The 24774-nt window shown below is 51.7% G+C and overlaps 3 protein-coding genes across 3 annotated transcripts in view; 1 reads left to right on the top strand and 2 right to left on the bottom strand.

Moving 5' to 3' along the window:
• Positions 1-18477, top strand: part of LOC123989163 — a 48167-nt gene extending 29690 nt beyond the window's left edge. The window contains exon 3 of the mRNA XM_046289840.1: positions 18249-18477. Within this exon, the coding sequence (XP_046145796.1) occupies positions 18249-18477 (229 nt within the window). The remainder of the gene's footprint in view (positions 1-18248) is intronic.
• A 1765-nt stretch (positions 18478-20242) lies between these two features.
• On the bottom strand, positions 20243-21157 carry LOC123989162. The gene has a single exon (XM_046289839.1). The coding sequence runs from the start codon at positions 21155-21157 to the stop codon at positions 20243-20245; it is 915 nt and encodes a 304-aa protein (XP_046145795.1).
• A 211-nt stretch (positions 21158-21368) lies between these two features.
• On the bottom strand, positions 21369-23923 carry LOC123989161. Its single transcript, XM_046289838.1, has 2 exons — positions 23539-23923; positions 21369-23494 (listed from the first exon to the last, which is right to left on the bottom strand). Exons 1-2 carry the CDS (start codon positions 23921-23923, stop codon positions 21369-21371), a joined length of 2511 nt encoding a protein of 836 aa, XP_046145794.1.
• Between the last annotated feature and the right edge of the window lie 851 nt (positions 23924-24774).

Below are 24774 nucleotides of genomic sequence, written 5' to 3'. Positions count from 1 at the left end.
CCTCATCGAGAGATGGGAGAAACATGCGGACGAGCGACGAGCGAATTCCGCCGCCCGATTGCGGGTGATGATAAAAACAGGTCAGTGCATCAGCCATCAGTCAACGTCCAAGAAGTGTGGCCAAGTCGCACCCATGCACGTGAAACCCGCCGTTAGCTATAATAAGGACTTCGCGCGCGACCCCTTCTGCTTCATTTTTAACGACGTCGGGCCAAGGAAGCTGGGGACGGGTTCTACAATCCCCGCTTCCAAAGGGAGTTCAATTCAATTAATACAGTTCTCTACTTTGCTAGTTGGTCGGACAGACGAGCCATAGTGCCACAGGAGATATAAGAGATATGAAAGAAGCATTCATAGATTTAGGCTATATTTGGTTACATAAGGGTTTAGCACAATCGTTTGCATATTTCTGACAGAGAGCCCGATACTTGGTGAGCAGACGACAGCTTCCAGAAGCCATCGCCGGTTTGTAATTAACAGAGAGCAAACTATGTTTGAATTAGGTTATGCAATTGTGTTTGCGTTTGATTAGTTTATAATGTATGAAGCTGAAATTGAGACTACGGTTGAGGCTGGGATTGAAATTAAAATTTCCTGGTTCAAACTTACCCTTCCTTCGGTTATTTGTGCGGGAGTGACATACCATTATGACAACCGTGGGCGGCTCGCAATGTGTGTTGCAGTTGCCCTATCGTAAGACAGGCTGAGAAGGTGTCAAACTTGATTGATATGCCAAATCAGGGTTGATTAGCCGTCCAGATAAAAGGCAGCATCAACAATGGCAGCAGTGCACGTAACCTTCCTTTGGTTCTCTCAAAACCTCATGTCACAGTTCTCATCTCGCGAGTCGGGTTGGGTAGATGTCAATTTAGATTTGGTGAGGCAGATCAGGGTGGACCAGTCGCCAAGATAAGGAGGCTGCATCAGCAATGCCCATAACACTCGAGGTCCTCGATGAATGTACGTCACAGCCACGAAATAGAACCGCAAAGCACGCTTGCAGTAAAACATTAGTGAAGCGAGCTCGTATCACTGGTACACTTCCGTAACACTTATAGAATCGCACTGATTACGGGGAGACACAAAAAGAACGCGCACAAACATGCACCAAAGAAGATAACCTAGCACTTAGTATCCACATAGTCGTGAGGCGCCGCGAAGCACAGCAAGGGCCGCAGAGGTCGCGAAATCGTAGGAATTACTGCTGTTGCAAAACCGAAGAAAAACCGAAGAAGTTCTAGAAAATCAAGAAAAATCAAGGAAACAAAGAACGATGCAACCCCGCAGCGCCAGATGCCTGGCAGGCCACGGGACCCTCGAACGACACGTCCGATCAGCTCGGCAGCCAGCACGAGACTCCAACCTAACCTAACCTAACCTAACCTGTTTTTTTTTTCGTGGGGGAAATCTTGCATAAGACCACCCGCGCACCTGGGGAAGGGCAGCGGGGGAGTGTCAGATTCCTACTGACTAAAACCCCACGGCGACCTCCTCTGGCGTATGGCAGAGGCTCCGGGACCTGATTACTATAACTCCGGAGCCTTCCCCGCCGTGCGCTGAAGGCGCACCTCACCGAGGATGTAACAACTCCCCCAGCCGGCACCAGGGGTCGCACCCGGTACCGGATTCATCGCGGGTGAACTGCGTGCAATGGCGGCCGGGCCCCCCATCCCGTACCGCCTGCAGTCCCCGCGCCTCGATCTCCACACAGGCTACGGGGAGGAGCAACCCCCCGCCCGCCCGCGAGGAAGATCAGGCGCAGCATTTCGCTCCGCCGGCTTCCGGTGCCGGCTACACCCCGGGTCCGCGTGCAATGGCGCCCAAACAGAGCGCCTGCGGCCCGCCGAGTCGTCCCCCTGTGGGCTGCGGTCAGCCGTGGCCGGCCACCCTCCACGGGGACTCCCTCGGCTCCGCTGCACCCCCCCCTGCGGGGGCCAACGTGGGAGGGAAATCGCCGCTCTCCGCCCGGAGTCACCCGGCCCCCCCGAGGCGGACGGAGAGGGCCCCCCGATTGAGAATGGGTTCCCCACCCGCACGCCCCCGAGTCCGAACGGGGTCCGGGCTCATTTCGTCCGGGGCGGGAGGGTACACCGCGACCCCTCCCACCCCCACAAGAAACACCCCCCGTAAAATCTGCTCAGCAGCCGGGAGCGCACACGGGCCCTCCGGGGATGCCGTCCAAGCCCGGGGCGGTGTTCTTGGCCCCGAGCCTTCTGACGGCATCGTCCAGTTCCTCCTCTGCGACCCACAGGTCGGCGGACCAGGCGACGGGCTCCGCCGGCCCTTGCTGGTGGCGCGGATGCGACGTTCCCCCGGAACGGGGGATGAGGGTTTCTATTACCCGCGTCAGGAGCTGGGCGTCCAGGCTCTCTGAGATCGGGGGCGCCCGAGCGCGGAGCTTGCCCATGACCATCCGGTAAGGGCGCCCCCACGGGTCCTCGTCCAGAGAGCCCTGAAGCTCCTCCCACGCCCGGGATTTCGCGTCCCTGATGGCCTGCCTCAGGGCTACCACGAAGACCTGGTATGTGCCTCACAGCAGATCCTTCCTCGCCGGGTCGCGGACTCGAGCCCTTCGGGCGCGCTGCCACTGGCGCCGGGCGTGCTGACACTCGGATCGGAGATCCGCAATGTTGCCCGACCACCAGTACACCGCCCTCCGGGTGGGCAGGCGCGGGGCCCGGGCATGGCGGTGTCGCATTTTGCGGTCATCGCTTCCCGGAACCACTTGGCCTCCCCCTCAACGTCCACGACCGGCCCGGCCGGAAGAGCTGGCCAGGCCACGGCAAAGGCTGCGGCCATCAGCATGTCCTTGTCCAGCCTCCTCAGCACCCAGCGACGCAGTGGCGGGCCACGCGCCGGCCGGGGGGCGGCGGGGAGGGAGTAGCTGAAGGTGATGTATAGATGATCACTCAGCGTCTCCCTCGCCGCCACCCTCCAATTTTGCACCATGCGCCCGGCCACAGGGGACGCCCAGCCCAGATCCACAATGGATTTCCCCTGAAACCTTTTTTTTTTCTTTTTTTTACGTGGGGGAAATCTTCAAAAGACGCCCCCAGCCCTCCTGGGGAGGAGCCGAGGGTAGTGCCGGATTTTTACCGGCTAAAACCCCCACGGTGGCCTACGCTGTGTGTTGGGGTGGGCCCCGGGACCTCTGACGAACAACACCGGGGCCCAAACACCCATGGCGCGTAGACGCCGCCTTGCTCGGGGCGGGTCTAGCTTTGGCCCTCCCCCTACGTGCCAAACTCCGCCGCCATCGGGGGCCACACCCGATGACGGCACTCCTCGGGCCGCGTGCAATAGGGACCGAGGCCCCAGCCCCGGCCCCCTGCGGCCCTGCGGCCCCGCATAAGTTTCGCGCGGCCGTGCTATCGGTGTTGGGGGAGGTGCTCCTCGTTCGGGGGGTGACTGGTGTCCCCCCACAGAACTCCTCTTCAGTGGGAGAGGGTGCTCCCCCCATCCTCTTCTCCCCGTTGGGGGCGGTGGGCCTGGTATGTAACATCTTCACGGCCCACCGCCCCATCTCCCTCAGGTGACGCCGTCAGGGGGTCTCCCCTGACGACGCCCCCTCGTTCTTCTGCGGATGGGGTCGGTCCTGTCCCGACCCCGCTCCGCTTCCTCCTTCAGGCCAATGACCGTCTCGCAGTAATCGGTCACCGCCCTCCACTGATTCTCGCTGGCGAGCATCTCCTTGACAAGTGCCGCCGGCGAGAGATCACCACCAACTTCGCACCGCAGGGCGTGACGGGCCGGCGCAAATGCTGGACAGGGCTCCAGGGTATGTTGCGCGGTGTCCCGCCTCGCCCCGCAGTGATGGCATGCTGCCGTCCCCTCCGCCCGGATCCAGTGCAGGAACTCACCGAAACAATCGTGTCCGGTGAGCACCTGTGTGGTCCTAAACGTGAGCCTTCCGTGGCCGCGGTTCCTCCATTTCTTGAGCACTGGAAGGACCGCCCCGGCCACGCGCTGCGCGGTGGCGCCGCTCTCGACGAACTCGCGTCGCCACCGACCCAGGGCAGTCTGCCGGGCCTGGCGCCTAATCCTAGCAGCAGCTTCGGTCATCTCTTCTGGCGGGATCCCGTCCAGACGAAGGGTACGCAGACGCCAGAAGACTTTGGCGTCACCCTCCGCCTGGAACTTGAAGGGGACAACCCCCGCCAGGGTCATCGCCGCCTCGTAGCGGGCCGTGCGGTATCCTATGATTACCCTGATGGCTATCCTCCTCTCAGCCCGGCGCAGCAGTTGTTGGCTGCGCCGGGAATCCATCAGGGCGTTCGCCCATATGGGCGCACCATAGAGGGCCATGCTCCGCACGATCCTCACGTAGAGACGGCAAACCTTCTCGTTCGGCCCCCCGATATTGGGCAGTAGACGGGCAAGCGCGTTGCTTGCCCTGTCTAGTCTAGCGGCCAGACGAACGAAGTGCTCCTCGAAGCGCCAGTGGCTGTCCAGGTGGAGGCCCAAGTACCTGTGGCCCTTCCCCACCTGGACGTCGACTCCACTCACATGGACCACCTACTGGGGCGGTGGCGCAACACCACGCCGAGGCGAGTAAAACCACATCGCCTCGGGTTTGTGGGGAGCTAGCTGAAGCCCCAGCCGCCGGATCCCCGCGGCAACGGCAGCGACGCCAATCTCGGCGAGGCGGCTAGTCTTTTTCCACCCCCGACCGACGGCCAACACGTGCGTATCATCTGCGAAGCACGTGAGGCTCACACCGGTCGGGAGCTCGACCCGCAAGTCAGGGTCGTACCCCAGGTCCCAAAGTGTGGGACCTTTCGCAGAACCCTGGGGTACGCCACAGTCCACGTCCCTCTCGTGCATCTGGCTATCCCGGCCCCTGTACACAATCTTCCTGTCCCGGAGGTAGTCGCCGACGATCCTCCTCATGTAGGGGGGCGCCTTGTCGCGTTTCAGCGCCCCCCTTATCATTCCGTGAGGCAGGGTGTTGAAGGCGTTGACGATGTCTAGACTAACGCCTAAGGCCACCCTGCCTCGGGACGTGGCCGAGTCGCAGCGGGAGCAGACTGGATCGCGTCGATAGTGCTTGCGCCCCCGCCTGAAGCCATATTGCGACTCGGCCTAGTCGGGACCCTCCTGGGACAGGTGCTGGACGAGGCGGGATACCAGAATCCGCTCGAACAACTTCCCCACCTCGTCCAACAGCACGACGGGCCGGTAGGCCGAGGCACTGTCGGCGGGTCGCCCATCCTTCCGGATGAGGACTAGCCGCCCCGTCTTCCACTGTTCTGGGAAGACTCCATCCTTAATGCAGGCGCTGAAGAGGCGTCTCAATCTCGGACCGAGGACACGTAGAGCCTTCACCCAGGCACGGCCGGGGACGCCATCGGGGCCAGGAGCAGTGTTTCGGGCCCCCATCCGTTTAATCGCCTCGGCCAGCTCCTCCTCCGTGACCCCCAGTTCGTCGGACGAATCCACCTCCTCGTGGTCCGGCGGTGGGCGGGTGTGTTCCCTCTCTCGTGGGAACAAAGTGTCGACTACCCGTCCCAAAAACTGGGGGACGAGGCTCTCCGTGACCGGGGGCGCCCAGGGCCTAAGCTTGCCCATCACCATTTTGTATGGGCGCCCCCATGGGTCCTTCTGGAGAGAGTCTAGGAGCTCGTCCCATGCCCGGGATTTAGACTCCCTGATGGCTGCCTGTAGGGCAGTCTCCAAAACTCGGTACTGCCCGTACTGATCCTCCTCCCTCGCTGGGTCGCGGAATGTCCTTCTTCTGCGGGCCCTTTGCCATTGGCGACGGGCTGCGAGACAATCTCGTCTCAGATCACCAATTTCGCCCGTCCACCAGTAGGCGGCCCGCCTGGGGAGGTTCTTGGCCCGGGGCATGGCGTCGTCGCACACCGCCCTCATGGCTCCCCGGAACCATTCTACCTCCTCCCCAATGTCCGCCACCGGCCCGGCAGGTGTTGGCAGCGAGGCCAGAGCGAGGGCTGCAGCCATCAGCACGTGCTCGTCCATCCTCTTCAGCGCCCATCGTAGCGGTGGTGGTCCACAGGGGCGGCGGGCGGTGGTGGTAAGGTCGAGGCGGATGTATAGATGGTCACTAAGTGTGACCGCCTCTTCCACCACCCTCCATCTCTGCATCATACGCGCGGCCAGGGGAGTAGCGAAAGACAGATCGACTATAGACTCCCCATGGGCACGCACGCAGGTGCTAACGGACCCCACATTGAGCAGGTGGAGTCCTAGCCCCGCCGCCCAATTTACGACCGCCCTGCCTCTCGCGTCTGTCCTCGTGGAGCCCCAAAGTGACGCATGGGCATTAAAGTCCCCGAGGACTAGCACTGGCCGGGGGGAACAACGGGAGACAAAGTCCCCCACCCGGTCCAGGTACCGTTCATATTGCGCGAGAGGCCATCTGGGAGGGGAATAGAGCCCCACCACCGCTATTTCACCCCACAGGACGCCGACGAACCCCCGACCCCGTTCCAGTGGGGCGGGGTGTGGAGGTACTGCGGTGCCAATAATCGCCACGGAGCTGTCCTCGTCCCGAACCAATCTGCTCTGTCGAGGACTCGGTACGGCTCCGCGGCCACCACCAACCCAGCCTTCCACTCGGCCAGGGTTTGGAACAACATGTCCTGAGCCCTGGCCGAGTGGTTCAAGTTGGCCTGAAGTTTAGGGCCCTTGGGCGCCATACCTAGGCTTTACGAGCCGCCTCCGCGGCATTTCTACTCGCAGACTTGACAGGGGGATTTTTCTTGCCCCCCTTCTTCGACTCCGCAGGCTTGGTCCTTGATGCCTGTTCCTTGGGGGCTGTTCCTGCCCCTACAACGGCACTCTTCTTCTTCCTCTGGGAGGAGGAGGGGGCACAACTTTTTGCCCCCAATCGATGCCCCGCGGGCCGCCACAGGTCCGCACATAGGGGGCACCGCGGGGTGGCGCTACACATGCTGGCCACGTGGCCCGAATCTCCGCACGCATAGCAGCGGTCGGACCTATCAGCTTCGCAGGTGCATCGCTGCCTAACATGCCCTCTTTCCAGGCAGCGATATCACTGCAATGGCCGCGGTGGTAGCGCCTGTATTCTGGCCGAGGACCACCCGACCAGAACCCTCCCAGAGGCGGATAACTTTTTGAGTGCCGCTAGAGGGCATCTCGCCCATACAGTTCCCATCCTTTGGGGGGAGGTGCGAATCTCCCCCATTTTAATTTCTTCAGCGAAGCAACCCCCCGCAGCGGCCAATGCGGCCGCCACCTCCGCCGGGGTGACCGAGTCGTCGACACCGGTCACCCTAACCTCGCCCATTTTTATGGGGCGGGCAACCCTCACCTCGGTGCCACTGAACACCTGGCGGAGTCGGTCAGCCAACTTGGCAGCTTTCTCCGTCCTGTCCTCCCCAGGTAACTCGAGGACCAAGCCACCGGTCCGAGCTCTTCTGGGCATTTACGTCGTGATGCCCAGCTCCTCCAACTTGACCCGGTCCCGGGCCATGAGCATGGCCTCGGCGTATGAGACCTGAGCCTCGGCAGCTAGGTTGATGGTGACCGCCTCAGTACGAGGATGGCGGGGGGCCTTCTGCCTGGCAGGTTGGGCCCGTTGCCCCTTAAACGCCGGTGCCGCCCCTCTCTTCTGCCCCTTCTGGGCAACCACCTTCGAGCTCTGGGAGGGAGGGGCCTTGGCCGCTGCCGCCTTCTTCTCTGCAGCTTTAGCGCGGCGGCCGACCACCGTCACCCAGGTCGCATCCGCCGTCCTCCGATGTTCTTCGACAATCCGGGCCATTCTAGCCTCCACAAATGATGCCGGTTGGGCGGGTGCTGAGGAGGGCCCCGGCAACGGCTCCGTGGCAGGCAGGGTCCTATTCCGCACTCGTCTCTCAGCTTCCTTCCTCGATGCAGTGGGGATGGTCGCAGCCGTAGCTTCCCCCTTAACACGCTCCGCCCTCTTAGGCGGGGGATGGACGGCTGCAATAGCGGCTTTGAACTCCGCCCGGAGCCCCGACAGGCCCTTTTCGAGGAGAGCCGCAAATCCCCTCATCAGGTCGGGCTCGAGGCCACCAACCTTCCCCTCCTCTTTTCCAGGTGCAGCAGCTGGGATTGGGACTTGCACCACGGGACATTCAGGCAGGCAAGACGGTAAGTCGAAAGCTTCGACTGCGTCCTTCCTCCTTTTCCTGCCCGCTTCTTCGCCAGACAACGGCGAGCCGGGCCTCGCCGACCTTTTGGATGGGCCGGGGCCTTCAGGCGCCTCTGTGGCAGCGACTCTGCACGTAATGTCTGCCAGGCTATTTTGCAGGATGTCGATTTGGGCCTCCTGGGCAGCCACTTGTTACTCCCGCAGCTTCAGTTGTTCGCGATGCTCCTTCACCTCTTTATCGGCGCTGGCAGGTGCAGCCCTGATTCCCGCTTCCGTGTGGATGGCCTTAAGGTAGCGGGAGGCCATCCTCAGCTTGCGAACAAATGTCCCTTTCAGTCCCTTGAAGACGCCCGCGACCTTGTCGATGTCGCGACAGAACTCCAAGGACTGCGCAATAAGGTCGCGCGTGGGGACTTGACTTCCTCCGCCAGGTCCTCAGGGTCCGGGAGGGACCTGTTACCCCGACTCGGTTCTATAGGGTCCTCGTTAGGTTCGAGCACCCTCCTCTCCTCCAGCAGGTCAAGTTCCCGGCGCTGGGCATCCAGGACTCTCTGCTTAGCCGCCGCGAGTCACACGTACTGGCCCGTGGTCGGCGGGCGACCACTGTTGCTCGTGCGCCGTGCCTCCAGTGATACTGCCGAGGAGAGTGACTCGTCCGAGTCCAAGTCCACCTCACTCTCTCTGGATGTGGGGGCATCAGAGGCCGCCAGGGAAACTCCGTACCCTCCTCGTACCGGCCTCAGGGGAGGCCACTCCACATCCGCCCTAGTTAATCGGACGGATAGGCGGCGCGCATCCGTTACTCTGCTAGTGCTGGGCTGCGCCATATCCTCCGCGCCCGTTTCCCGTCTCGTGTCCTGTTGAACAGCCGCAGTCGTCGTCGGTACGTCCCGTCCAGTGTTTGTTGTTGTTGTTGGCGTTTTTAGTTTCAAGTCATCCATAGTGTTCCCACGAGTGGGTCGGTCTGTGTGTCCACCCGGGCAGAGCCGCCTTACCCAGGTAAGGCTAGTACACCCGGGGGGTCGCCAGATACCCCAGGGTTGGCCGCTAGAGACTGATGCACCCATCAGCCACCCCTGGCGCTGACTCCAGGGGCGCCCTCATCACCGCGTACCGCAGCTTGGGGCTAGAGATGTTTTATAGCGGTTGACTTCCTCGCGGGCCGGCCAATGAAGGCAAGCCCCCCGTTCCAGCGAAACGTGACCACTGGGTTACGATGTAATTGCTTGGGCTCTCCGGGTTCGCTACTCGCACCCGACCGCCACGCAGTCTGGCCCCTGGAGAACTGAACGACGCTGCAGCCAGCTTTTCGCCTCTCCGACCCAGGCCTTACCGGCAAGGGAGGCCCTGCCAGGATCCGTAGATCCCACCGGCATCGCCCCGGGTCATCTGCGAGGCTACTTCGGCAGCAGCAAACGTCCCCCTTTCAGTCGCCTTGTACGACAGGCAAGGGTTACCGTGTCTGTATTCTATCCCCCAGTCACAGGTGAGGTTTTGATGGGTATTCCTTCCCTTGGTGTTTGTTCCGCGGGAGCTATTCTATTTCACTCCTACCCTCCTTGCACTCCGAAAAGTGCATGGCGAGCATTCCCCTATCCGCCACCTGTGGACGCGCCACGTCAGGGTATCACCTCCCCGCCCAGCCAGTACACTTGGCCAGATCCGTGGGTCCCCCTGAAACCTTTTTTTTTCTTTTTTTTTTGGTTCAGTTGGAAGGCGTAATGCGTTTGCGCACGCGCAGGTTGGTTCCCCTTTTCGTCTATTCGGCTACAGGGGACCCGGGCAGTGTGGGACTCATGTCCGCCCTGAAGGGGCAGCTTGGCGCCGATGAGGTGAGGGCAAACCCAAAGAGGCAACGCCAGAAGGGGCAACCTGGCAACACAACCCTTAAGGGTTGAGTTTAGCCCAAGAGTAGGCCACAGCCCTGAAGGCGCGAACTAGACGTGCAGCCCAGAGTGGGCACTCCCAAGGCAGGACATACTACCCACTAAAACCTCTCAGGATTTTTCTTCGGCCACGACCAGGAACCGAAGTAAGCCCATTCCGGGTGGTCGCGCCATGTGTTCACCTGCCGGGGCAGGAGCTTGCTCTTCGACACGGCCAGGAACCGGGACATCGTATCTCTACGGCTGACCGTGTCCATCTTCGTCCACCATGGTTGGTTGATAATGATGATGTGGCTTATCCTAGATGTCATCACGCCCACCTGACCTTCCACGAGGACAGGCCATTTTTCTTCGGCCACGACCAGGAACCGGAGCTCCTGCTCAACGGGTGGTCGCGCCATGTGTTCACCTGTTTTAACAGGGCTTGCTCTTCAGCACAGCCAGGGCCCGGGGCGAGTCCTTTCCCCGGTTGACTGTGCCACATCTTGGTAGGCTGCAATCCTCGATGACCTGTCCCATACATACTTTACACACACACACACACACGCTCATGACAAGCATAGCGCTTCGAGTAGCGCTTCGGATGCCCCAAATATGCAACGATAAATAATGAATAAATAACGAGTAAAGAATCAATGAATAAATAAATGAATCAATGAATAAGTGAATGAATAAATAAATAATGAATAATGAATAGGAATTAATAAGCACATGAAGCGCATGAATAGGATAGAGGTGCCCATACATTCAATAACAGCTGTCATAATAAGCATACTGAACATACTAAACATACTGAAACTGGTTAAATCAAACCACAAACACAAAAACGGGAAATAAATATATATATGCATCTAATGCATCTAATGCAATAGAGCAGTTAATGAATAGTTAACAGTAAAAGAAACAGTAAGCAATATGAGAACGTGAGAAACTGTGAAGTAAACATAAGTAGTATTGCACGCAAGCAGGCAAGCGAGCATATGTGAACTGGACATAAGCAAATGACCAACAAAACCTCCAAAACCTAAAACGTCAAACATACATACATATAGCCGAGCAGCCAGATAGCAGAAGAGCAATATTTAACATTCAACACTAGCGCACAATATAATCACATAAAATTAAACTCAAGATAAACCATAAATTTGAGATGAAATAAACCAAGGATGTGAACCGTAAAGTAAAATAAAGTCGCCAGACAGATAGCAAATAGCAAGCCAGCCATGACAGAAGAGAAGCAAACATAACATAACATAGAATGCTACTAATTATTATCAGAGGTAAAGGTAAATAAGGTACAGTATAAAATATAGAATATAGGGTATAACCAGAATGAAGCTCGGTAGAAAATAAATAGGTGAGCGTAATGTAATACTAATAATTGAAACCATTCATTGAAACTATTAATTTACTTAAATTTACTTGCAGGAACATTTACGCGACCACAACCTCAACGTGGTTGGCAAGCGAACATGATGGAGTACAATCAATGATCAAATGAAGGCAATAAAAAACAATTAGAAATTATTGCGAGCAAATCATCAATAAAGATAAGTAGCAACATATACCTCATAATTAGAATAATAGGAAGAGACAGAACTGTTAACATCAGAAATTAACCATAGTATTAAATGTAAAATGTAACATAATCCTAGTCTATTTGCAGGAAGCCCTAACGCCAGCCAATGGAAGTGGAGGTAGAGTGTAATTAACGCATAACAGGAGAAGAGAATACCCATCTGATATAATATGGGGAGCACATGTGACCTAAATCGGCATAAACCATAAGGCAGATCAAACAATTCAAATAGTTATAAATTGAGTAGATTAGATTGTTACTGGATTATAATACCGCTCCGATAAGTATGGTATTAATATTAATACTGATACAGGTAAGTCGATGCAATACAGCGCGTGGTGAAAACTAATCAATAATAAACAATCAACAATAAACCCCACATACAACCATATTACTACTAAATCATAATATAAAGGTATAAGAAAACTAAACTACACTACAATAGAGCAAAATTACTAAGAACATATGTGTATATATAATATGTAACGAAAACACTCGAAATATAATCAATTTAATAAGTATACCGATGTAGATATTTAATTAAACTCCTCAAACCATAGTCAGTTTAAATGATGCAGTTCCATTAAACCCCCTTTAATACTAATTAATAGTAAAGGCATATAGGTGCTAAACCAAGCCAGACACTCCTATAAGAAAGTCATATGAGATCCACGGTCAAGAAATTCAAAGAATTTAAGGAACCATAACGCATATATGTATGTATAGAAAACCATAAAGACATTGTATCATGCAGGACGGACTACCGCAGCGTATGCCTCCCTGAGCACCAGCCGTATTAACCAATACTGAACTAACACTTTCCAAAGCAGAATCAAAATCAGAATCAGAATTGTAATTAAGAAAGGGTAATTAATGTACAAAAGATTGCATAAAGTACCGTAAGTATTCCAAATACACAGATTCACAACTGTCACAGCTGCACTAGAATTGAATTAAACATAGTATGCAAAACATTATCCTGAGTGGGGGTACGAAGAGCTACAAAAGAGCAGTGAATAATATTATAGGAACATGGAACGTAAAACGTAACACTCAATTGAAGAAGAAGTCACTGAAACATGTCAAGTGACGAAGAATAGAAATAAGAAAAGAATAAGGATAGTGAATAGTTAACGGCGAACAATAAACCAATAAACCAATGTCGTTACACGTCATTCATATCTAAATTGCTAAAGGATATATGATACATCTTATAGTCTACAATTAATTGACAATGCCTGGGAGCACAACCACCCCCCGAAAGCTTAGAAACAATGCATGATACTACAAGAGGAACTAAGGAGCTAAGAACTAAGAAACAAGAAACCAGAATCAGAATCAAACCCACCCTTAAAATATGCAAAGGGATTATAAACGCAATATACGCATATGATATAAACTCATTAATCCATCCAATCCAGATAGACTCTTCTAAATTCCATAATACAAGACCCATTAAACTAAGTCAAATAAATATAACCGCAAATATAATCGCATGTATAATCATCACAGATATAACCACAGCTATAATCACAGCAGGTAAAATAAAGCAGACACATATTAATAATCTGTATCAAGTAATTTAATTCAATGCAATTCGATATGCCATATGCCATTGTTAATTACTCTGTACATTTACTTACTCAATTATAATAATAGAATGGAATAGAAAGTTAGGAAGGTATATAATAATAATGCAATACAATACAATTTAATACAGAATACTGGTTAAGTATAGCCTAACATAGCTAACTAATATAGCTGAATAACTGGACACAATCCAAGGTCTAAAATAATAATATTATAATGTAACATATAATATATTCAATGCCTAAAATGGTCACAGATTGAACGCAGGCTGAACGCAATTGAGCGTAGATTGAACGTAGCTTGGATGTAATAACATTAATAACATAAATAAAATAATACAATATGATCATGGTATAATACAATACATTAACAATACTATAATACAATATTATAACATAATACAATATAACATAATATAACAAAACATAATACAGCATAAAATATATAATATGTAATAGTAAGTATTATAAATGCACCGAATGCATAAAATGCACAAAACGGAGCTAATGATACCACATTAGCAAATACACTGCAATTACACTACAATACAATACCTGCGAGCGTAGCACATTAGTACGCGCACTGTCACAGCAATCACATCCGCACGAATAAATACAGAATTTAAATTAGAAAATTCAAAATTCAATAATTTCCATAAATTCAATTCAATTAATTAATTAATTCAGTTCAAATGACACTTATCACTTAACACTTCGTATCACATCACATCATAGATGACCGATGACCATGCCAACGTCAACTAAGATAGGAAACCGGGCGAAGTAAAATAAGGAGCGCGACCATAAACCATAAAGAACATAGATATCTAGTGTTCGAATTCCCTCGTCCATACCATAATGATTATCGACCATCAAATTAACCACCAAATCATCAAATTATTCAACTAATTATACAGAATATATAAACGTTCAAAAGCGAAAAGCGGAAATAAAATCGAAAATGCTTCAACAAATTTCAATAAATCACCGCGATGAAAACCAGAAGTAAGGTACCTACGTAAGATAACGATAGCAAAACGCATCGTAATAAGTAAAGCATGCAATACTGCCCGAAGATAAGCCGTAAAGCTATCCCTATTCGGTAACCAACCGCAGCACCAGAGATATTACCAACCGCAAATATTCCATCCACCACATAATACTCGGCCGCTCGCTCCGTAACGGTTCCGTAACGGTTATCCACAGACCAATTATCTGCCGCGTAGCAATTACCTACCGCGCGCCAGTTACCCGGTACACACAGTTATCGACTGCAAAACCATCCATCGTGCAGCCGTGCAATCCTAGGAATCCATACTTACCATCAAACTCATCATCAAAGATAAGTCTGATATACAGTACTTTCACCAAGGTATAAAGCACACGAACATCAAATCAAGCTTCCAGACAGATCAAGCTGGAGGATAAATCAGTTAGTAAAATCAATACTACGGTTATTTATTATATATAAATATGAATCATACGTTTGTAATAGGATGGAATGAAATAAATATAAATTACATATAAATTACAAATTATAAACAATAAGGAAAAATAAAATGAAATCAAATGAATCAACCCGAATAAGATCCACAGATTGCGCAGATTGCAGGACACACTGTATTACTCCATATCGCGCCACAGAAAACAGATTATACACAACAACAGAACAACCGAACAACAGAATCAACGGAATCAGGAATCGCCACAGAACGAAGGGCCGAATAAATAAATAGAATAAAGCATTTACTTAGACAAAATCAACCAGTAAAGTCAAACAACGTCAACAACGCATGCGGTCAGGAAAGTCCCGTGAGTCCAATAAAAACAACTGTCGGTCAAATAATATTAGTTAGTAAAATAAAATAATAAATCAATGAAACTAGAATAAATCATGGTAACAGGCAACTAGCAGAAATGAAATATGAAGCAGAAATGAATCAATAAATCAAGAAAAATCGAATCAGATCAATGTATAGCTTTAATCAATCAACATCAAAATGAAGGAATGAATGAATAATAAATGAATGAATGCACGTAAACTAAATGCAGGTAAAACAGCTAAGGATATTCACAAATTGAGAACTACAGAAAGTGTGTAACGCGCAACATACGTAACCAACATAACCGACATACATAGCGGACATAATGTAATGTAATGTAATGAAATGTAATATAACGTAAAATAATAAATACAGCAAATGAGTTATATTCCAACTAAATATAACCGTAGGCCTTATTGGCTCAATCCCCCCTACTTTATAAATTATAGATTATACGGTTATAAGTCATAGTGTTCGAAAATGCGTTGATTTCAACCGTCGCCACACGAACCGCGGCAGCACTCTTCAGCGCGACCGGCAGCCACCTTGGATGCCGGTCAGGCTAACCAATCACCGAGCTTGACCTCACCGGGAAGAAGCCAATGGCTCTTGCTACGAAGAAGCCGGTGGTTGGGCCAATACGGTTTTGTATCGTTACGGTAAACACGTGCAGTACTGATTCCAAAAACTTCTAGTGCAAGTAGCTACGCGCGCAAATCCGGCCGTAAATAAAGAGGTTTGTATGCACTCTCGTACAGGGACTTTCCAACAACCAGGTAACTGGGCAGCATGCATCGATTCAGAGACAAGAAGAGAGATCCATATTGTTGCCTTGCAAGCCAACACAATCGGCCAGCGTCGTCGCTCCAAACGACAATAAACAGCCGTTCAAAACGAACGTCTTAACGATTAGGTAAGGAAGAAGAAACACTGTGGCCCCTTTCTTTGAGGTAACTCTGCACTATTCTAAGCTGTATACACTATTCCGAGCTGTGAATGCCACTTCCAGCGCAGCTGTGCAGAAGAAGAACAAGAACAAGAAGAAATATCTCGGAATATGTGCGTGACGCCCCTTTCCTTGAGGTAAATCTGCAAATATCTCGGAACCGGTGCGAGCTATGGCAAAATGTTAACAAACCTTTTTTGCAGGAAATGAAATTTCATACTATTTATGTCCTATCACATTTTTTGATCAGATGCGTAGTTTTCGAGATATATCGAGATATTTAAAAGTTCCGAAGTCGTACCAACATTATAAGCAAGAAGAAACACTGTCGCCCCATTCTTTGACGTAACACTGCACTATTCTAAGCTGTATTCACTATTCCCAGCTGTAAGTGCCACTTCCAGCGCAGCTGTGCAGAAGAAGAACAAGAAGATTTTTATGTAACATTTTGCCATAGTTCGCACCGGTTCGTAGATATTTACAGATTTACCTCAAGGAAAGGGGAGTCACGCACATATTCCGAGATATTTCTTCTTCTTCTTGTTCTTCTTCTGCACAGCTGCGCTGGATGTGGCATTTACAGCTCGGAATAGTGAATACAGCTTAGAATAGTGCAGTGTTACCTCAAAAAATGGGGCCAGTGTTTCTTTTTCCTTATAATTTTGGTCCTGCTTCGGCACATTTAAATATCTCGATATATCTCGAAAACTACGGATCTCATCGAAAAATGTCACTGAACATAAATAGTAGAAAATTTAATTTCCTACAAAAAAGATCTGTTAACATTTTGCAATAGCTCCCACCGTTTCCGAGATATTTGCAGATTTACCTCAAGGAAAGGGGCGTCACGCACATATTCCGAGATATTTCTTCTTGTTCTTGTTCTTCTTCTGCACAGCTGCGCTGGAAGTGGCATTTACAGCTCGGAATAGTGAATACAGCTTAGAATAGTGCAGAGTTACCTCAAACAAAGGGGCCACAGTGTTGGCGACGACAGCCGCAAATCGGCGCCGCGCATCGCGGGCCCCCGCCGCGGCGGCATCCCCACTCCCGTGCGATTAGACTATAAGTAGGAGCGATCGATGCGATGATCGATGAGTTGTCTCGGGGCTTCGGCCCCGAGGGGACCTCCTAGGAGGTCCGGACCGGAGCACCAGAGCTGTCGACGCCATGGGTTTCCTGGCGAAGAGATCTCTGGCCAACGGACCGTAGCATTGCACTACTCTACGACCTGGCAGCTCCTGTAGCTCCCGTGGTGACCCGGGGTGACCAAGCTAGTGCGCGTTCATAATCTCTGCTGGTGCTTCCGCGGGGATTCTCGAACGCTAGCCTACACGGCACCGTACTCTGCCTTTGGCAGCCGATTCCGTCCAGCTTCGCGGCGCTACCCAGGCTGGCCACGATTGGTCGCCGTCTCGTTCGCTGCTCATTTCTACCTCAGCGTACGAGAAGACGAGCCGCGTGAGGCAAACGGGCAACAACTCCACCGCACCGCGAAACACCGCAGCGCGATTGAATAAAATACCGTCAGCCCAATCGGGTCTTTCCTCTTCCTGACTTCCTCGGCACTCGATAGTGCCTCGGCGCCTTCGCTAGATTGTTCGCGTTCGCGCTACGCTTGCGCCCGCGCTCCTCGTACACCAGCGTGCGTCCGTACTCATTTAGCTTGTAAGGCGGTAGCGACCGCAGTAGTTTGTAAGAGCGTTAGGCATAAGTTCCGCGTAATTTCTGTGACGGATCGGGTTCCGACCGTAGTACGTATGACCTGTACTCTAGTCTTAAGTAATATAGCTCCACGCGTCTAATCACCAGACGATATTTTGATTGTAGTATCCGAGGCCGGAGACCACCGCCCGGCTTCCAGCGCGGCGAGGCTAGGACCGCCGCCCTGTATCCACGTAGTCCACCAGTAGCTTCAGTATTCTTTGAATAAATTTATATTTTTCTAACATATCACCGCCTCATTATTTACCGACCTGTTCCCTTGCGAACCCTGGCACGGGGAAACCGACCGCGGTGCGCAACGCCGTGCGCACCGTACCGTACGACCCCGTTACATGGCGCCCGAACAGTGCGGAATCAGGACGGTGGAGCCACTAGAATTAAGACTTAGTATATAAGGAACGAGCAAACGGATATCAGAACAGAAGTTACCGAGCAATCGAAATGAACACACAGCGAAGCAATGAGAATCCAGAACGAGAACACCAGCCGAAAACGAATCCAGCTAGAAGACCGAGCTGAAAAAGACCAGACCAGAGGGATATACCACGGACAGCCTACCTTCCCGAATTTGCCGACTAATTCGACAAGGCAACTGCAAACAGTCAATCCAGCCAGATCCAGTGGCTGTTAACAGTTGGCCGAATCGATTCCGCGGAAGCAAACCGACATGGCAGGCGTCGCCTGGGTGTATCGCCTAAAGAAGGACCAGGTAGTCAGCGAGCTACGCAGACTACAGCAGCCAACCCTGGGAACATGGGTCCACCTCCGGACGCGTCTGGCAGACTACGTCCGAGAACACCCGGACGAGTTTCCAGACAAACCGAACGATGAGCCGGGATATAAGGAAGAACTCGACCGTACCCGAGACTATGAAGAATTCCACGCGGAGATGGCCCGTGAGTGGCTCCGAACACACACCTCGGAAGCCGTCAAACCGCGGCCACATCAACACCGAACCGCGGGGAAAACACGAACGCCGAGATGACGGCGTCTCCAGCAGGGCCATCCCCTCCACCAGAACCAGCCGCCAGACACCACGAAGACCGGTCAAAAACGATGGAGATAATGAGAAAATGGAACTGCCAGTTTGACGGACGAGACCCGTACCCGTTCCTGGAGCAGTTGGAAGAACTACAAGCTGCGTACGGCCTTACCGACCACCAGATGCGTACCGGCTTCACCCAATTGTTACGAGGGCAAGCCCAAATATGGTACAGGAATACAGCGAACAAAGTTTGTTCGTGGCCGGAACTCCAGGAATAGCTACGAAAATTCTCCGTACCAGCCGGAGAAAAGAGGCGATTGGACCAGCAAATCGCCGCCCGCAAACAAGGTCCAGATGAACCGATAAGGACCTACATTAACGAAATAACGACGTTAATGCGCCGCAGAGGAGAGTACACCGAGGAGGAACTCCTCGATGCCATCGTCTTTAATCTAAAGCCAGAATTGCAGCTCTACATCAACCGATTTGAGCTCAAGGGTATCAGTTACCTGATAACCCGAGCAAAAAATGTGGCTGAGCTCATCGCCACACAATGAGCCAGCACACCAAAGGCCGAAGAGAGACGCGCTCCAAGATCAAGCGAACCAGCCGCGAGACCTTCCAACCAACCCCGCGGCAGCAAAATTGCGGCCAATTATAGTCGAGAAACGCACTGCTGGCGTTGTGGGCAATCAGGGCACGCCCGATTCAAGTGCCCGAACTCGGCTGTCCGATTCTGCTCCTACTGCGGCAAAGTAGGCGAAATGACGCGAACCTGCCTATGTCCGAGGCAGGGAAACGCCAGAGGGGCCGGAAAACCCCGGCCCCAGTAAACCGGCTGACCAGCCCAGAAGAACCCGACCCGCGTGATAACGTCACACGCCGTTAGAAGAAAAAGAAGAAGAAACCGGAAGGAAAGAAGAGCCAGCCAGAAGAGGACCAGAACACCATCCACTACAAGATCACCGAGGATCAACGGCCGACGGCCGTTGCAAACGACTGGATAATTATCACCGTCCGAGTAGGCAAAAGTAACGTAGAAGCTTTACTCGACACAGGGGCCGCCGCGTCGTGCATTAGCGACGAAACGGCCGAGGCTTGCAAACAGGCCGGATGGGAGAAAGAAGACCACCAGTTATCCTCCTCCTTAGCCAATGGTCAGGAGATGAAAATCTATGCCAGCTATAGGGGGCAGGTACTTTACAATGGCATGCATAGAAAACATGAATTTTACGTTATGCCAAATTTAGCCTATCCTATGCTAATCGGCATGGACCTATTACGCAGGATGGGCCTGCAAGTGTGGCTAGGAGAACAACGCGTGGACAGGACAGACCACCAGAACCAGCCGACAAGTCTACCTGTCCAGTGCACGGTAAAAGCGCCAATTGACCTAGCACAGCTCAATCCAGCCGACCACGAGCAGCTAGACCAATTCCTGGGGCGCGAAAAAAGAGCGTTCGAGGGGATATGATGGCTCACCCCGTTAATGGATCACGAGATCCGGCTCGAGGAAACAACACCGATAAAGCAGCGGTACCGACCACGCAACCCGGCCATGCAGAAACTGATCGACGAGGAAATCGGCAGGATGACAAACTTCGTTATCGGTCAGATAAGAGTTGTGGTTGCAGTCTTCACAGCTGCAACCCTGGTGAGACCATCCTTTCCGGGGTGAACGTCGATCACTCTTGCGAGTGGCCATTTGCTAGGTGGAAGATGCTCGTTCATGAGCAGCACCAACGAGCCTGTCTTGATATCGTTCGATGGATGGTGCCACTTCGAGATTGACTGAAGTCTCTGTAGGTAGTGTCGAGACCATTGAGACCAGAAATGCTGAACCCTTTGCTGAATCAGCTGCCATTTTGACAGCCGACCTGGTGAAACTTCGAGCAGTGATGGTTCTGGTATCGTGTTGAGTGCTGAGCCGATGAGGAAATGTCCTGGGGTGAGCGCAGAGATGTCGTCGGGATCGTCACTGAGCGGCTCCAATGGTCGTGAGTTGAGCACCGCTTCGATCTGTGTGAGGAGAGTGGAAAACTCTTCAAATGTTAGTAAGAGCTCACCAATGGTTCTCCTGAGATGGTACTTGATCGATTTCACCACAGCTTCCCATTTTCCTCCCATGTGAGGAGCAGCTGGTGGGTTGAACATCCATTGAGTGCTGTCAGCTGACAGAATCGATGCGATCTGTCGGTGCTCCTGTGAACTTGACGTGAACAGGCGTTTGAGCTCTGCCTGTGCTCCAATAAAATTTGTACCACAGTCAGAATACAATTTGTGAGCGATCCCCCGTCTCGATGAAAATCTTCTGTAGGCTGCCAGAAATCCTTCTGTTGAGTAATCACTGACAACCTCGAGGTGAACTGCCGATGAGGAGAAACATACGAACACGCAGATCCATCCTTTGATCGTTTTCGAGCCTCTTCCCTTTGAATTTTTCATTGTGATCGGTCCTGCATAATCGACCCCGGTGTGAGCGAATGGTCGTGATGGTGTGACTCGAGAGAGAGGTAGTTGACCCATCATCTGACGAGCACGAATCCCCCTCTGACGAGCACACACGACGCATCTCAAGAAGTGAGATTTGACAGGAGCTCTGCCACTGATGATCCAGTACCGTTGTCGAATATATGCGAGCGTGAGCTGCGTTCCTCCGTGAAATGTTCGCTTGTGAGCATCTTCAATGATGATCTTCGACAGGTGAGCGTCCCGTGGAAGGATCGCTGGATGTTTTTCATCCCTGCTGAGCGCTGTGTTTGTGAGTCTTCCTCCTACCCGTATTGTTCCCTGTGAATCGATGAAGGCGGTGAGGCGACTGAAGGGGTGAGTTGCAGGCAGGGTTGAGTTGCAGACAGGGTTGAGTTGCAGGCAGGGTTGAGCCTGAGTTGAGGGTCTTCATTTCGCTGGTGAAATACAAGTGTTGAGTTGCGTGAATCCAGAAGAGCTGCGCCTTCTCCATGTCGCAGGATGGTATGATGATCACAGGAGGAGTTTCGAGCTTTCTCTTAAGCCGTGAGCCAAACCTGAAACAAAGTGCAGTCAGTCTATACAGCTTAATAAAAGATGAATATTTATAAATGAGATCCCAATGATAACTTAGCTTTTGAGCTGAGGCAAACAGTGAGACATTGGGTCTCACTTCGAGCTCGCTGGTTAAAGTTGAGAATTCCTTTTGCTCCGGCCAATGATCTTGATTTCGAGCCATCCATGGAGGACCTTTCCACCAAAGCTCGAATCGTTGGAGTTGATCTGTCGAAATGCCTCGTGAAGCACAGTGGGCTGGATTAGACGTACCTGGAACATGCCCCCAATGCGCATTTGGAGTGAGTTCTTGGATCTGAATGACTCTGTTCCGAACATAATCCTTCCAACGTGATGCTTGCGATTTGATCCATATGAGCGAAACTTGAGAATCCGTCCACAGGTGCGTTGCATTGATCTTTACCTTGAGCGTTGATTGAACATATTTTGTGAGTTTTGCCAACAGGAGTGCTGCAGACAACTCCAATCTTGGTATTGTGAGCCTCTTCAGTGGTGCAACCTTTGTCTTAGAACAGACAAGTGACGTCGTTGAGTTGTTGGACGGAGAGCTAACAGTGATATAAATCACTGCTGCCATGGCAAGTTGAGAAGCATCAGAGAATCCATGAATTTCTACAGATGAATTGTTCCATGTGTTGAACCATCTTGGGATCGATCGCTTGGCCAAGCTGTTGAGATCTTCTCTGATGGTGAACCATCGTGAAACAATTTGAGACGGTAATGGGTCGTCCCAATTGATCTTGTGTAGCCAGAGCTCTTGTAATAGCATTTTCGCTCGTATTATTACCGGTGAGACGAAACCTAATGGATCAAATATCCGAGCCACTTCGGACAATACGAGGCGTTTTGAGCACTTACTTGGTTGATTAGTCGAGGTTGATGAAAAGCACAATACGTCAGTCTGAGACATCCATTGAATTCCGAGTAATTTGGTAGCACAGTCGTCAAATGATATGGGAGCTGACGATTGTGTGGATGACGAAACAGCCCTCAGTAATTCGGGGTGAGTCGCATGCCATTTTGCGAGTGGGAATCCGCCCGGGTTGCACAATACAATCAGCTGTTGAGCGACCTCCACAAGTTCCGAGATTGAGTCTGCTCCTCCAAAGATATCGTCCACATATCTGCCATGCGTGAGCGAAGGCGTTGCCAGAGAGAATCGATGACCCTCATCGTGAACAAGTTGCATGAGTGCTCGTGTCGCCAGGAAGGGAGCCGCCTTTGTGCCATACGTGACAGTTGTGAGCTGGTAAGGGATGACATTGCGGTCTTCATCGATCCAAAGAATTCGCTGGAGATCCCAATCATCCTTGTGAACTGCTACCTGGCGATACATTTTTGTGATATCTGTGGCAAAAATGTGGTGATAATGGCGAAGCCAAAATAGAACATCTGTAACATTCAAGAGCAAATTAGCACCAGTATGCATTAAATCGTTGACTGATTTGCCTGATGTCGTAGCTTTTGATCCGTTGAATACAACCCTGAGCTTCGTTGTTGAACTGTCGAGACGTAGAACTCCATGGTGAGGCAAATAATATCGTTGAAGATGTGCAGAGGTCTGAGGTGTTGAACCGTCAGAACAGACCCTCAACCCTCCTGATGCCGAAGCATCATGTACCAAGGTCATTTCCCCATCAGGCCCAACGTTCTCAGCCTCTCGTGATGAAATTCGTTTATGATCTGGAGCCTTTACCATGTGTCCTAATTCTTCGTATTCTTTCATGAACTCGACGTAGAGCTGGTTATATGTTGAATCCTTGGAGAGTCGTCGCAAAGTGCTTTGTAGACATCTTTGAGCAATCTTGTGTGAATTGCCTAAGAGCAATGCTGGTGCCTTGAGTGGAATGCGAACGATGTACCTTCCTGTGTTATCACGAGAGTCGCACAGAAATGTGATTCGCATTCTTCTTCCTCCGGAGTGAGCATGCTTGGAATGTCCATCGGTGACTCCTCTTGAACCCAGAATTTGGTGAGCAGCTCTTGCAGGTTGCGCTGGTCGTCTTGAACAACTGCAAAGTGTGAATAATTAGTATTTGAGTGTGATTCGTTAACTGGGCCAATGACGAGCCATCCAAAAATGGAAAGTTGAGCAATTGGTGTTGTTGGTGAGCCTGTGATGATGTTTGGCTTGATGATCCTTCCGTAGAAATCTGCTCCAATGATTACATCGACTGGTCGTGGAGTCAAGAAAGCATTGTCCGCCAACCTCAATTTTCTTATGTGAGGCCAGTCCGGAGTTCTCATTGAGAACGATGGCAGGATTGTCGATACGGCTGCGAACACGTGAGCCTGCATCGAGATGGCTTGTTCTGAGTGTGCTGACTGCAGAGTGATATCCACCACACCGCGAGTTTCAGTTGATTTTATTCCACCAACACCAATTATTGTGATGGATAATCGGTGTCTCCGAAGGTTGAGCTGGTTGGTTAATTCTTCGGAGATGAAAGAGAGTTCTGATCCGGAGTCGATGAGCAGACGAACGTTGTGGAGTGTTGAGTCGGTCTTGAGGAGAGCCTGAGCCGTTGCGAGGAGCGTTAGATGAGCGGGTTTGTTGACGACTGTACCTGCATCTTATTCAGTGGTTTGAGCCGATGATGAGGTTGTCTTCGATGAACTGGCCGTGGACTGGTGAGTCGAGCGTCTCTGCTGTGCGGACACAGGTGGAGGCGGCACTGGCGGGGCGCCATGCAGCATGGTGTGGTGACGTGCTGAGCATTCCTTGCATTTTTGAGTCGACCTGCACGCCCTCACGCTGTGTCGGCCCAGGCAGTTGAAGCAGAGCCTGTTGAGGTTGACACAGATGGCTCGATCCTTCAGGGCCATCCTTCGAAAGTGCTCGCACGAGACAATGTAGTGTCGCTCGCCACAACAGTCACACTGTTCGAACGGCGATGGTCTTTCGAAGGGGTACGTAATTTCTTGTTGAGCAGTCGCAGCTGTTACTGCTCGGGCCCCTTGAGCGGTTGATCTTGATGATCCTGGCAGCGGATGAGTCATCGTTCTTGAGGTGGACGGTTGAGCGGCAGGTTTAGGTTGAACTGGCTTGGCTGGAGCTGGCTTTGTTAGGATCCGCTGCCAAACTCTCCAGAGTTCAC

Source organism: Osmia bicornis, unplaced genomic scaffold (assembly GCF_907164935.1).
Source record: "Osmia bicornis bicornis unplaced genomic scaffold, iOsmBic2.1, whole genome shotgun sequence".
In the NCBI taxonomy this organism is placed as follows: domain Eukaryota; kingdom Metazoa; phylum Arthropoda; class Insecta; order Hymenoptera; family Megachilidae; genus Osmia; species Osmia bicornis.
The sequence above is the reverse complement of the archived record's forward strand: the minus strand, read 5'-3'. Positions and strand labels throughout refer to the sequence as shown.

Coding starts and splice junctions, on each gene's coding strand:
- LOC123989161 (XM_046289838.1), bottom strand. CDS start 23,923: ATGAGAACTCCGGACTGGCCTCACATAAGAAAATTGAGGTTGGCGGAC. Junction 23,495..23,538: donor TCTCGTGATAACACAGGAAG/GTACATCGTTCG, acceptor CATTGCTCTTAG/GCAATTCACACAAGATTGCT.
- LOC123989162 (XM_046289839.1), bottom strand. CDS start 21,157: ATGGGTCAACTACCTCTCTCTCGAGTCACACCATCACGACCATTCGCT.